Here is a 13116-nt window from a genome sequence, read left to right on the forward strand (position 1 = left end):
TGGCACCGGGGCTGTGCCAGCCCTGCCATGGGCACTCTGCCTGCACTGCTCTGGTGCGAGGCTCTGCTGCGGCTCCCCTCCAGCTCTGCCCATCTCAAGGTGCAGCAGGGCTGAAATGGGGTGCAGGGGGGCACAGGGCTATGGGGATGGGAACACAGCAGAGGGTGGCAAATATCACATGTTGCTTCAGTCCCACCGTGCCTCAGTTTCCCCAGCTGCTATTGGGGGTCTTGTGAATGTTCCGTGTTGCCCCACCATCCCCCTCCCCATGGCCGCCTTTGTCCCCAGTCCCCCCAGCTGGCTGCAAACCCCTTGTCTGGGGGCAGCTGCCACAGCACAGGGCCAGGAACGCCACCGGTGCAGCTGGGGCTGTGCCCACCCACAGAGTCCAGGGGGGCTTTAGGGCACGATGCCAAACGGTGCCAGACCCCCCAGGGGAAGGGGCTGGGCATGGCCCCAGTTGAGAGGTACCAAGGTGGGGGGCACTGGCACAGACAGCCCCCTCAGCATGGGGGGTGCAGGCAGCAGGGAGGCGGAGGGCTAAATAAAATAAAGCAAAACACCTTCTATTGTTTTCACAGGATGGGAACACCCCGTGGCCCGGCTGGGAACAAAGCCCTGGAGATGCTGCGCCCTGGCAGAGTCCATCAGGGAACTGTGTCTGCAGCCGTCCTGGTCCCAGCGCTGCTTCCCAGCCAGCCAGCCTTGCTGGTTCTGGGGGTTCATGCTGGCAAGAGCAGCGGTCTTGGAGCGTCCACCCCACTCATGCTGGGCACGGCAGGTTGCAGTAGTCAGCAGATTTGAAAAGGCCATAGACGTTGACAAGGGGGAACATGAGCAGCGCCCCCAGGAGGGAGCCCAGCTGCTCCAGCACCCCGTACCACACCAGCGCGCTGCGGCTGCGGCTCCGCAGGATCACCCCGGCCATCACCTTCATGTAGGAGAGCGTCCCCGTGAACAGCACCCAGGAGAGGACCTGGTGGCACAGGTGGAAAAGTGGTCAGGGCCAGGGGTTTCCCACGGTGGGGACACCATGGTGAGGTCAGGTCCAGGTGTGGTGTCAAAGACCTCCCTGAGTGAGAGGGGGACACTGTGACTTACGATGATGACATCGCCCCACTGGGACTGCTGGAGGAGCGGGCAGGGACTCATCACTGCAATGGCCATGTTGTAGGCACCAAAGCCTGTCCCTGCCATAGTGAGGAGGACCATCAGGGTCAGGGACCTGCAAGGGACATGTGAGTGTCACTGGAGAGCACTACCTTTCCCTGGTGAGCAGCACAGACATGCAGCACATTCCGGCTCCTTGTTATCTCAGTTAAAGATATAGATGCAGCTATTAGCTTTATACTGCTTCTACTTATCCTCCACACAGAAATGTTGCAGCTCTATTTCTTGAAGTTTGATATAAAAGATAAGCACTGAGAAGATGCATGAAAGGAAAGAGGCTCCATCTTCCTTTCCTGAGGTGTCTGTGATGCCAGGGCATGGTCACCCCACAGGCCCTCTCCCAGCCTACACTCCCAACCCTTGCAAAGTAGGGGTCCCTCTTGGGGCAGAAGCCCCTGCAGGGTGTGCACCCTGCTGCAACCCCCAGGGCCCTGCAACTCACCTGCTGGGCAGGAACATGGCCACGATGCAGGCCAGGGGGTTGGCCATGGAGCTGAGCGTGGCTGCCAGGTGGTAGGTGGTGTGCCCGTAGGGGAGGCAGGAGTAGGACTGCACGGATGGCAGGACCCCGTTTGTCAGGGCGCTCACCCAGGCGATGAGGAGGTAGATGAGGGTGAGCTGGGTTAGGGAGTAGGAGACCTTCTGTGGCAGGATGTCCCCAGGTCCCTTGGGATCCTTTGGGCATGAGCAGCCTCTGCTGAGGTGCGAGTCAGCTCCCTCATCAAGGATCTGGTCAAATGAGCTCAGCACAATATGGCTGGGAAAGAGGTGCTGCTGGGAGAGCTCCCACACCTTGGGCTGCCGGGTGAGGAAGAAGAAGGCCAGCAAGCAGGTCAGCATCATCGCAGTCATGAGCAGGAAAAAGATGAGGGTGGAGAAGTTGGGTGGGAGGTAGTGTGTCTCCATATGGAAGATGGTGCTCTCCACGGTCTCGTTGCCAGTAGTTCTGTTGACTTCGTAGCTGACATTGGTGCAGGTGGAGATACCAGAGCCCTGGCCCAGGGCAATGAGAGAAGGGATCAGCCCACTTAGCCCTTCACCTATGAAGAAGGTGTTCGTGTACTGGGGCTGCAGCTGCATCATGAAGGGCAGGAAGGTGACAGAGGAGGTGCAGTCCACCAGGGCCAGGAAGAAGGTAAGGATTAGGAAGGAGATGCTGTGGGATGTCCCAGCAATGACAGACGTGTGGTTCCAGAGGAAAGCCAGGAGCAAGCAGGCCATGACACCCACGGACACGATCACATAGATGACAGCCACCTCCTTCAGCAAGCCAGGCCGAAAGCGATTCATGAGGGTGACGAAGAGTGGTCCCACGTTGGCCATCTGGATGATGATGGTGATGTAGGAGGGGAGGTACCACTGCTCCGGCAGCACCGTCACCAGCAGTGGCACCTCCACCCACAGCCCGTTGATGGCCACCCAGGAGCCCATGCCGAAGGCACAGGCCAGAAGGTGGGTGAGCAGTGCCATGGCTCAGGGCTGGGTGCCTGGGCCTGCGAGCGACGCTGCTGTGCTGTGGGGAGAGACTTTGATGAGTGCTGAGGAGAGATCTGACCCTTCCAGATCCTGGCCCTGTCCTCCCATGACCGCTGCCTGCGTTGGCAGAACAGCTTCCCTCTACGTGCCGTGGGGGTGTGGGGCACCCAGCCCAGCCCAGCCCAGCCCCCTTTGCCCTCTGCAGGCCCTGTGGACCCCTCTGCCCCCTTGAAGTGATGACACTGTGTCCTCCTGCCCTGGGTGTGGATCCTGATGAGCTTCACCTGGTCTCATCCCCGAGCACTGGGGCTTGGCAGCAGCAGGTGCGCTACCCAGGAGGGCATTGAACCTGTGCCAGCTCACGTAGCAGCTCCGTGCAGCCTGCGAGGGCTCGGCACGGCCGGGTGCAGGGGGAAAGGGGCTCTCACCTGGGGGCTGAGTGGCCTGGGCAGCTGCTCTGCAGGGAATGGACGCCTCGTACCTCCCACTGCATCTGCAGGGCAGGACGACACCGCGCCCGTCCCCTTCCAGTCAGGACCCGCGCGATTCCCACACGCTCCGGTGGCCGCGGGCGCCAGGCCCAGCAGCCCAACCTGCAGCCCAGGCTCTGCCCGTACCGATCAGCTGAGTCAGCCGGGCTCCGGACTCATCCCTCACCCGCTCCCATCCCGCTCCTGGCAGCAACTCTCACGTTCCGAACATGTCCCTACGCTTCCGTGCCCCCCCGGTGCCGCGGAGCCGAGTCCAGCCCTGCCCCGGGGCGCTGAGGCCGCCAGAGGAAACTCACGGGGCTGAGCCTGGCGGGAGCACCGACCCCGCCATGGCCCCGGCCCCGCGGGAGGCAGCGGGGCTGCGGCGGGAGCCAGGAAGGAAACGGGCTCCGGTCGGGCCGGTCCCTCGGCCATGTCCCAAGGGAAACTCACTGCGCTCTGGGGAACCGGCAGCACCACGCGGGCGGCAGCCAGTCCCGGCTGCCCGAGCAGTGACGTGAGGCGGGCGCGTCACCACCTCCGGATGCGGACCGGTGACAGCCTGGCCCTGCTCTGCTCCTCGTCTTGGTCCCGGCTGGCAGAGTCCCCAGCTCAGGGGGGTTATTATTCTTGGCGGTGTCCTGGACTTTGTCCTTGTCCCTGCCTGAACTGCATCCCACCTATCACAGACTCTTCTTGCAGGTGCAAGTGTCAGCCGATGACGGTTCCTGTCCCCATCAGGATCTCTGCGGGGTCACGGGCTTGGCATGGGGCGCTGGGAACCTCCGAATGTGGGAGTCGTCCCACCTCGGGACACTGCGGGGACCAAGCCGCGAGCCAGCGGATGAGCCATTTGCACCGGCCGGGAGGTGAAACGGGTGAGGGCACGGACCCCAGGTCACCCCCAGCAGCCAGCCCCCCTCTCCCAGCCCGGACCCACCGCCCCGGGATGCCTCATGGCGGCTCTTCCCCCAGCACCCACCGGGTGTCGCTGGGAGAGCGGGCTGCAGCCCTGCAAAACCCGGGGCTGCCTTCTCCCGCCGCCTTCCCCGCCTGCTGCCCTGCCCTACCTGTCTGCAGCGCTCTTACTGTCCCTGTCCCTCCCTGGGACTGCGGTTTTCTCCTCCACCCTGCCCTGCGCCTGTGGGAGCACCCATGGCAGCCAGGACCGTTGGGTGTAGCGGGGACAAGTCTTGTCCCCGGGGCTGCAGGGACACTGGGTGACAGTGGAGGGGGGATGGTCACAGTTTGAGGTGCTGCTGCGATTTAATCCCAGCAGGTGGCTCAGACCCCCTCAGCTGCTCACTCACACACACCCGGTGGGATGGGGTACAAAATGGGGAAAGATAAAATGGTAAAAGGGACTGAACTCAGGGAGCAGCTTAATAGGAAAATCAAGGATGTCCTATAGTCTGGGGTATCCCGGGGCAGGGGGGGAAGGGGGAGTGGCAGAGCTGTCCCATCCACGTCCCCTCGCAATTTCTATGTCCCCCCAGCGCTCTTACTCACTGATGAGGCAGCGGGAGGAGCAGTGTCTGTGTGCAGGGCTCAGCCAAGGTCAGACACTCCTGGGTCATCAGCACTGCTTTCAGCACAACTCCAAAACAGTCCCGCCCTGGCTCCTATGGGCAGAATGACCTCTATCCCAGTCAAACCAGTACAGGACTCCAGGGAACCTGGAAGGTGAGGAACAGTGCAAGGTACTGGGGAAAGCAGGCACAGGGAGCTTGAGGTGGGCAGCTGAGGTCATGATGTGTCCATGGGTATGGGGACAGGGAGGGGACGGCAATTGTCCTGTGTTAAATTTGTCGGCACAAAGAGGCGGCTCAGCCGGCAGTGAGACCCTTCCCAAGGGCTACGGGGCAGAGGCAGCGGGACCCCCGTGCTGCCCCTTCACGCCGCTCGCCCAAATGCACCGGACGCGTGCTGCCCGCCCCGGCTGTGCCTTCTCCGCCCCCTGCCCGCCCCGCAGCTGAACTCCCGGCCCCGGGCTCCTCGCCCCTCCGCAGCCCCGGCAGATGCGAGCCAAGGCCCCGGAGCAGATGGCAACATTTGGTAGCCGAGCGGTCCCTGCCTGCGGGACTTTGCTGGGCTGTGATGACCACCCCTCCAGGAAGCCCCCTCCTCACCCAGCCAGGGCTGGGGAGCCCATCCCAACTGCAATGCCAGGGGGTGCAGAGGGGATCCCAGGGTGGGCACACTGCCCATGCCATGGGGGTAACAGGGTGGCATGGAAAGATCAGCAGCTCAGCAAAGCAGGGGTCTGTACTTAAGCTCAGCCCTAGCGAGACCCATCCCCTAATATCTTCTTCCATGTGTGAGCAGTGGGGATGGACTGCCAGGGCAGAAGGTGGCTGCTGCTCCATTGCTGAAGGACAAGGGGACCCCCTCACTCCAGGGACTGCTGGCCACCGTATTTGACAGGGTGTGACCCCCAGACTTGGGGACCTGCTGGCAGCTCTCAGCCTGGACTCCGGCAGCCCCAACCTTATTTGCATTCCATTTCCATGTGAAAGGAGCAGGTCAAGTTGAAAGTGGAAAGGCTGGTGGGGGGCAGCGGGGAAGGGGCCTCTGCCGGAGGTGAGACCCCAACAAAAGGGCCGGATCCCCAGGGCCCAGCGCTTGCCTGGCCATGGGCTGCGGCCACGGCCCCACAGCAGCCGCCATCTGCGGGTCTGTGCTGCCGCCACCACCGGCCAGACAAAGGCCTCGTGCCCAGCATGTCCCCATCTGTCACCTCCTTGGCTCCCGGATCCCTGAACACAGACCGAGTGTGAACATCCGGGTGCAGGCAGCATCCTTCCCTCTGCCCACAAGGAATGGGGGAATGCTGGGTGCAGTGGGTGCCTCCCCATTCTGTCCCCATGTCCCTTCTGGAGCAGCTCTGTAGAGGTCTTGCTGGGGAAACTGAGTCAGGAGCAGGTAGTGGCTTATCCTGGGTCTGAGCATGGCGACAGGCTGGAATAAAACACTGGGAGTTAACACCCAAGATGAAGGGGTTGGGGATCTCTCAGCTCTGGGGGTGCCTGTGTGTGTGGGGGTGCCCACACTGCCGAGCCCCAGCCCTGCGGCTTGGCAGGTGTTGCCAGGCACCCGTAGCTGCCTCCACCCAGCACTTCCAGGGGGGAATTGGCTGCTGAATGTGTTTTCTGCTCGCTGGCAGCTTAATTTAGCATCCAGGAGGTCCTGGCAGCGGCACGAGGGTGTCTGTAGAAGGTGAGAGCAAAGGCACTGCCAGCACCTCCTTGTCCCTGTGTTCACAAACACAGTCCACATGTTGCTGGGGCAGAGTGGGGATGCTGCACCGGGTGCTGGGGGAGCATTCCTGCAGGAGGCTGCCCTCCCAGGGCATGTCCCGGGATGCTCCCGGGGAGGGCGAGGCTTGGGGCGCTGCCTGCATCCAACGCCCCGCTCCAACGGGCCAGACGTGCCCGAGCAGCTCCTGCAGCTCCTGCCTGCGCCTCGGCACCCGTGGGGGGACGCAGCCTGGGGCTCTGCCCTCGCCCACCAGCTGGGATTTTCTAGCCGAGCCCGTTGTGTGAATCTGGGCTCAGGGCAGCCCTCTGGCTCCCAGACTGTGTGCTTTCCCTGGCCCTTCTCCCTCCACCAGCTCCTTGTCTTGCTCCAGGAGCCGTTTGAACAATGCAGGGGTGTAACTGAGCTCCACAACATGAGCCAAATGCTCGTTCCCTCTGTGCAGAGCTGAACAGAGATGCCTGGACCATGGGGCAGGAGTCACCCTGGGGCTGGGTTCAGGCCAGCAGGTCCAGGTGGCTGCAGGCTTGGTGACCCTGTTTCAGTCTGTCACCTCTCCTGCTATCCAGTTTATTTTCCTGTGTTTTGGAGTTTGTTGCTGCTGGGTGAATGGGGAAACAAGATGAGATTTCCAAATGAGACCAGGCCCTGCCAACTGACCATACCAGTGATATGAGGAAATCTGGGCGCCCACAGCAACGCTGGGAATTTCCCCTGTATCCCTGAAGCCCTAACCCAGCACTAGCACCCTCTGCCCACAGCGAGCAGCGACATCCAGAAGAGTTTTGGATTTGTCACTGTGAGCACCTCAGGCCGTATGTGCACCCAGGCTGCCCAGCCGGCACCGCGGGCTGAACCGGCACCCGGGACGTCACCGGGCACCGGCGCGCTGCGTGACGCAGCCTGGCACGGAGGAGGAATGCCCTGTGCTTTCCATCCCATGGGAGCGCTGATTTGCCTCGGAGGGCGTCCTCGCCCGGCGCTGACTCAGCCTCAGCAGAACCGCTCCAGCACCCTCCAGCCGCCGTCAGCGGGGAGACGGGGAGGACGGGGCTGGGGAGCAGGAGGGTGGGAACAGCAGGACACCATCGGGACACCCTCGGGAAGGCAGCACGGAGAAGGAGGTGGCAGCTGATCCGGCCGACGAGGCTCCCACGCCGCAGGGCCAATCCAGGTGGGTGGCAGAGGTGGTGCTGGTCCCGTGCTGGTCCAGTGCCAGCAGAGCGGGGCTGGGTGAAGGGGTCACAACCGTGTACCCCACGTACCTCTGGAGCAGCTCCTCCAGGCTGGAGGTGGCCTGGTGTGCCATGTGAGCCTGGCTGGACTGCCCACCCCAGGAGGGAGAGGAGCTGGGGCCACGCTGGGCAATGCCCAGAGCTTGGATCGCTGAACTCCAGCTGGGTTTGGGGTAGGGGATTGTATTGCCGAGTTTTTGGGGCTGTTTGGAGGGCGGCTCCGCTCTCTCTGCTTGGCTCGGTGCAGCCCAGCTCGGTGTGGCCGTGCCAGCGCCGTGGCTCAGCTCTGCAGGAATGTGGAGCAGCAGGTTGTGCCCGGCCGGGCTGTCCGTGCCGGGGAGGGGTCCCCACTCCAGCCACCGGTGGCTGTGCTGTGGCTCCCGTGTCCTTGTCCCTGGATTTCACAGCCATCTCCTCTGTGGCTTGGCTGAGCGTCTGGTACAAGGCTGAGCTCCAGTGCCTGACGTGGGGACATTTTATCACTTTGCCTTTCCTGGGGGACAGTTTTGCACCCCTGTGCTGAACCGGGGAGCCCTCCCTGTGCTGGGCACAGGTACAAGGGCAGCGAAGCTGGCCATTGGCACAGGGGCTGGGCAGCACTGGACCCGAGGGGTTGGGCAGAGGGGTGCAGAAAGCTGCCCCAGGAAGGAGGCAGGAGGATCTGTGACAGTGCTGGGACCGTTCCCAGCTGTCACCACGCCTGGCCGCCCCCCTGCAGACATTTTCCAGGTCAGGAGGCAGCATGTCCCCCCAGGCAGGGGATGAGGACGGGGAGAGGGGCAGCCAGCCTCCTCCATGGCCACTCGTCTGTCACAGCGTGTCAGGGGGATGCACCGTGAGCTGTGCAGGGATCCCGATCCTGCTGGGGTGCAGATTCTGGGGAATCCGGCACCCGTGGGCTGGTAGGGGGTGCAGACGTGGCTCAGCTGTGTCTCAGCCACGGCTCGGCGGGGCTCTGGGTGCCAGGGCTGGCTGCTGCCGCTGGGACAGGCGCTGGGCTGCTCCCAGGAAGTTTGTACACGCAGGTGAGCGGGTGACGGTGGCAGCTGCCGGCTCGGGGCTGCCACGGGAGCGAGTGAGGCCGCAGCACACCGGCCCTGCCCTGCCCACCTCTGCAGCCGGTGAGTGCTGGGGCTTGCTGTCACATCCTCGGGCTCACCAGTGCCCCGAATCGGGACCCTCAGGAGGAATCTCGGAGCAGATTAGGAAAGGGGTTGGGGGAGAGGGTCTGACCCACGTATGCTCCTGTGTGCCCTGCCGCTGCTGAGCCCCTCTGGGTATTGGGGCTACTCTGGGGGTGTCCACCTCTGGTCAGGGGGCTGCAGAAGGGTGTAGGGCTGGTTTGGGTGCCCTCCCCCCCCTTTTCGCTGTGGGCGGGCTGGTGCGACCGTTGTGGCGGCTGCGCTTGTTGGGGTTGGCAGGGACCCAAGGACACGGGTGCACAGGGCCTCACGCTGCCCCGAGCAGCCGGGGAAGCACGAGTGGAAACCCCCGTGTGCTCCACTTACTTTCCAAGGAGCTCCAGGGTGAGAGCAGGGAGCCTGCGAGCAGCCTCGGAGCTTGCGAGAGCTGAGGGAACAGCAGAGGGAGCGGAGCGCGGAATCCACCGGCCCGGCAGGGTGGTGGGTGATGGAACCCTGGGCATGGGGGATGCACTCCTGGGGGCAGGCAATGCACCCTCGGGCATGGGGGATGCAAGGATGTAGATGAGGCACCCCTGGGAGCAATCAGTGCTCCCCTGGGAGTGGGACATGCACGCCTGGGTGAAGGAAATGCCCCCCTGGATGTGGGCAGTGCACCCCTGAGCACGGACGAGGGGCACATTCAATGCCCCCCTTGAAGGGGGAGATGCACCCCCGGCACCTGCGGCTCGGGCAGAGCATCGGTGAGGGGTGCTCGGCTCTCTCCGCCCCCCTCTCTCCGCAGGGCGCCCCTCGCCGCGACCGGGGCGCCCTCCCCGGCGGCGCCATTGGCCCCGGTGCGGTTTGAAGCAGGCGTGCGGCGCGGATTGGCCGGGGCATTGTCGGGGAGGCTCGGCGGCGGCGGAGGCGTGGTGACCGCCTTCAAATAGGCAGCCCGGAGCCGGGGGCGCAGCGAGTGCGGTACCGCACAGCCGGGGCTGCCTTTGTCTGCCGTGGGGCCGGGGCGCGGGCAGGGGCAGCATCGCCGCCGTTCTCACTCCGGCCCCGCTCTCACTCCGGCCCCTTTCCGCAGCCCTGAGCCCCTCGCTGCCCGTGGCGGCCGCTCCGCCGTGTCCCGGTGCCGGCACGGAGGATGCCCGTCGAGGCGCTGCAAGCCGGTGACACCATGAAAGGGGTGACGGTGACGGCTCCTTTCACCTCGGCCATGCCCGTCCGTATCCTCCGCAAAGGGCCCGCGTATTTCCGCCGGCACGCCGAGCCGGGGGCCGGGAAGCCCAGCGCGGTGGAGAGGCTGGAGGCCGACAAGGCCAAGTACGTGAAGAGCCAGAAGGTCGTCAGCACCAGGCAGGAGCCGGTGAGGCCACTGCTGCTCAAGCAGCCTCTCTTCACCCCCGGGGTGCGCCGGGCCGTGCTCACCCCCAGCCGCAGGGCACCCCCGGGGCCGCGCCGCGCCGATGCCGCCAGCCCGAAGACCTCCCTTGACCTGGAGATCCTCAACAACCTCATCAACCTCTGTGACAGCCCCTTCCCTAAGGCGGAGAGCCCGCTGGGCAGGGAGTGCCGGTGGCGGGCGGAAGCTCCAGCGGTGGAGGGGGCTGTGAAGCCACCGGAGAGCCCGGCCACCCCCAAGCCCCCCGGCAACGTGGCCGTGCGCAGGGTGGACGTCCGTCCCTGCGGAGCTCCGCGGAGCCCGGTGACACCGCTGCCCGCATCCCCCATCCCCGGTGGGCTGCCCGTGACCCCGTCCCGGAGCTCGCCCGCCCGCCCGGAGAGCGCCCGCCGGCAGCCGCTGCTGCACCGCTCCAAGTCGGACCTGAGCGATCGCCTCTCGCGGGCCACCGCCGACCTGGAGCGCTTCTTCAACTACTGCGGCCTCGACCCCGAGGAGATGCAGGACATGGGGGCCGAGCGCTTCGCCCGCGCCAGCTCTGACATCGTGTCGCTCAAGTTCCACAGCGTGAGCACGGCCAGCTCGGAGGGCGGCCGCTCGCCGCCCAGCGCCGCCACGCCGGAGGGGCGGCCGGCCGAGCGGGTGCCCTACGGCATCTCCATCATCGAGCGCAACGCCCGCGTCATCAAGTGGCTCTACGGGCTGCGCCAGGCCAGGGAGCCCCAGCAGGTCTCCGATGTGTAGCAGTGCCGTGGTGGGCACCAGGGATGGGTCACCCATAAGTGGGCGCTGCTGGGGACAAAGCGCTGGCTGTGCCCTGGGAGGAGCAGGGACCTCTTGGTGGTGACAGGACCCTGCTGTGCCACAGCATCACTGGCCTGATGTGGCCAGGGATCCATGGTCAGACCCCTGTGCCAGCACTGGAGAACCAGGTCCCCCAAGCCCATGGGAAGGCAGAGGACACGTGTCCCTGGGTGTGTGGCTGGTCCTCAACACCCACAGGGCCTCAAGTGTGGCTGCCCTGCCTGTCCTGCTGGCAGCTCCTGCCTGTCCTGCTCCTCACCAACATCCCAGGGTGGGGTGCAAGGGGCTGGGTCCCCCTGCACGGAGCAGGGACACTGTACCCGTGAAGGAGCTGCCCCTTGCAGCCTCCACGGAAGGAGTCCCACTGCCTGGGGTGGTGGCCACATCCTGGTGGTCCCATCTTATTGCTGAAGAAAAGCCTGGTGCTTTGAGGGGTGAGGGGCAAACCTGACCCCCTGCTTCAAGCTGCCCAGGGCTGTGTGTCTGTGTCAGTGTCTGCAGGTCCCTGTGTTCCCCTTCCCGGCTGCCAGTGGGCAAGAAGCCCCCACCATGCTGGGCCTGGTATTTATGAAGACAACAGTTCCTCTTTTCTACTCTTTTCCTTATGTTTGATCTGTAAATAATAATAATAATAATTATAATGCAGCCAGTTTTATTAAATGCCTGTGTTTTGGAGGCTGTGTGTTGTCTCTTGGGACAGTGGAGGTTGGGATGGTACAGGGACTCTTGGGGTGCCTGTAGCTGTGTGGGGCTGTGGGTGCTGAGTGGTCGTGGAGGTTGGGATGGGACAGGGACTGCTGGGGTGCTCTGCAGGGCTGTGGGTGCTGAGTGGTGGTGGATTTTGGGGTGGGACAGGGATTCCTGGGGTGCTCTGCAGGGCTGTGGGTGCAGAGGGGATGGGTGCTGGGAGGCAGTCACGGGTTCCATGGTGCAGCGTGCCAGCGCGGGGCCCGGCGGGCACGGCAGGGCGGAGGTTGGGTCTGGCAGGTCCCGGCAGAGCCCCAGCTGCTGGGATTCCCCTCTGTGCCACGCACCCTCCCCTGCCTCCTTCCCTCCCTGCTGCAAAGCTTGGCCTGGTCCCGGCTCTCCAAGAACTGGAGATGGGGGCGGCAGTAGCAGAGAGCTCCCAGGTGGGCTGGGATGAAAGCGGGAGCAGGGAGAGCTTTGAAGATGAAAAGCACCCGTGGTTCTCCCAGGGCAGCCTCACAGGGCATCACAGCTCTCATGGCACGTGTGCCCTGCAGTCACCGTGCTCCTGATGTCCCATGCAGCCAGGTGTCTGCTGGGGAAGGTGACATCAAAGCCACCAAAGCACCTGCACCCAGGGACTCCACCTGGAGCTGGACCTGCCACTGCGTCCCTTCAGTGACAGCCCCCAGCAGCTGCAGGCCAGGGCAGCACCATGGGCCCCTTGACTGGGGCTTCTATCCAGCACTGGGGGTCCCCAAAAAAGCTGCCATAAAGAAGAATTTACCACCCCAGCTTGATTTCTGTGCTGTTGTGTGTCCACACAGATCCCCTGCTTAGGGTGCAGGATCCACGTGACTCCTGCTGGGTTATTGCCAGGTCCTGCTGCTGGGAATGTGGAGGGCAGGATGTGGTGTCAGGACGTGGTGACAGGACACGAGGATGGCATCTGGCTGTGAGTCAGGCTGATGAAGTGACACGCACACCCAGGGGATCCTTAATGACGGCACATGGGGCACTGGGTGCCTCCTCAGGGAAAACACCCCGGAAACCAGAGGGTGACAGGGACCCTGGGCAAAGCCTGGGGACAGGCTTTGCCCTTGGGGAAATCTCTGAGGGAACCAGATCCTCACTGGTGGCTGGGACCGGCTGTGCTGCCGGATTCCTCAGCGTGGTGTGTCCCAGGGCTTGGTCTAAATTTGTTGCTATTGCTAAGGAGAAGGTGAGGGGGGGGGGGCACCAGTCCCCAGCCAGGCAAGGACTGAGCTGCCACATGTTCCTCAGGTGCTGCCAGTCCTTGGTGTGGCTCTGGTGTCCCATGCTCTGCATGACTGGGACCTGCCATGGCCATCCAAAGCCCTGTGTGCTCACGTGTGCATGCAGGATGTCTGTGTGTCCGTCCATGTGCACACGTGTTTGTGAGCAGCATTTCGATGTGCACACACAGATGCACACACAGCAGCCTTGTTGCTGAACCAGGAGTCTCC

General features: G+C 64.0%; 2 protein-coding genes across 4 annotated transcripts; one reads left to right on the top strand and one right to left on the bottom strand.

Moving 5' to 3' along the window:
* Window positions 1-545: 545 nt before the first annotated feature.
* On the bottom strand, window positions 546-3395 carry SLC52A3 (solute carrier family 52 member 3). The gene is made up of 4 exons (XM_063172396.1): window positions 3304-3395; window positions 1613-2683; window positions 1102-1225; window positions 546-976 (listed from the first exon to the last, which is right to left on the bottom strand). Exons 2-4 carry the CDS (start codon window positions 2638-2640, stop codon window positions 764-766), a joined length of 1365 nt encoding a protein of 454 aa, XP_063028466.1. The 5' UTR covers window positions 2641-2683; window positions 3304-3395; the 3' UTR covers window positions 546-763.
* Window positions 2533-11617, top strand: FAM110A (family with sequence similarity 110 member A). 3 transcript variants are annotated; one of them, XM_063172398.1, is made up of 4 exons: window positions 2533-2622; window positions 3819-3994; window positions 4613-4799; window positions 9821-11617. In XM_063172398.1, the coding sequence occupies exon 4, from the start codon at window positions 9881-9883 to the stop codon at window positions 10880-10882; it is 1002 nt and encodes a 333-aa protein (XP_063028468.1). In that variant the 5' UTR covers window positions 2533-2622; window positions 3819-3994; window positions 4613-4799; window positions 9821-9880; the 3' UTR covers window positions 10883-11617. The 3 variants fall into 3 exon arrangements, 1 of the variants encoding a protein (XP_063028468.1); XR_010030070.1 differs by lacking the exon at window positions 2533-2622 and adding an exon at window positions 7133-7545 and having other exon boundaries at window positions 3855-3994; window positions 9821-9841; XR_010030069.1 differs by lacking the exons at window positions 2533-2622; window positions 9821-11617 and adding an exon at window positions 7133-9522 and having other exon boundaries at window positions 3855-3994.
* Window positions 11618-13116: the final 1499 nt, after the last annotated feature.

The sequence above is a fragment of the Melospiza melodia genome, chromosome 19 (genome assembly GCF_035770615.1).
Source record: "Melospiza melodia melodia isolate bMelMel2 chromosome 19, bMelMel2.pri, whole genome shotgun sequence".
Lineage (NCBI taxonomy): Eukaryota > Metazoa > Chordata > Aves > Passeriformes > Passerellidae > Melospiza > Melospiza melodia.

Coding starts and splice junctions, on each gene's coding strand:
- SLC52A3 (XM_063172396.1), bottom strand. CDS start 2,640: ATGGCACTGCTCACCCACCTTCTGGCCTGTGCCTTCGGCATGGGCTCC. Junction 1,226..1,612: donor GCCATGTTCCTGCCCAGCAG/GTGAGTTGCAGG, acceptor TGTCCCTTGCAG/GTCCCTGACCCTGATGGTCC. Junction 977..1,101: donor AGTGGGGCGATGTCATCATC/GTAAGTCACAGT, acceptor CTGTGCCACCAG/GTCCTCTCCTGGGTGCTGTT.
- FAM110A (XM_063172398.1), top strand. CDS start 9,881: ATGCCCGTCGAGGCGCTGCAAGCCGGTGACACCATGAAAGGGGTGACG.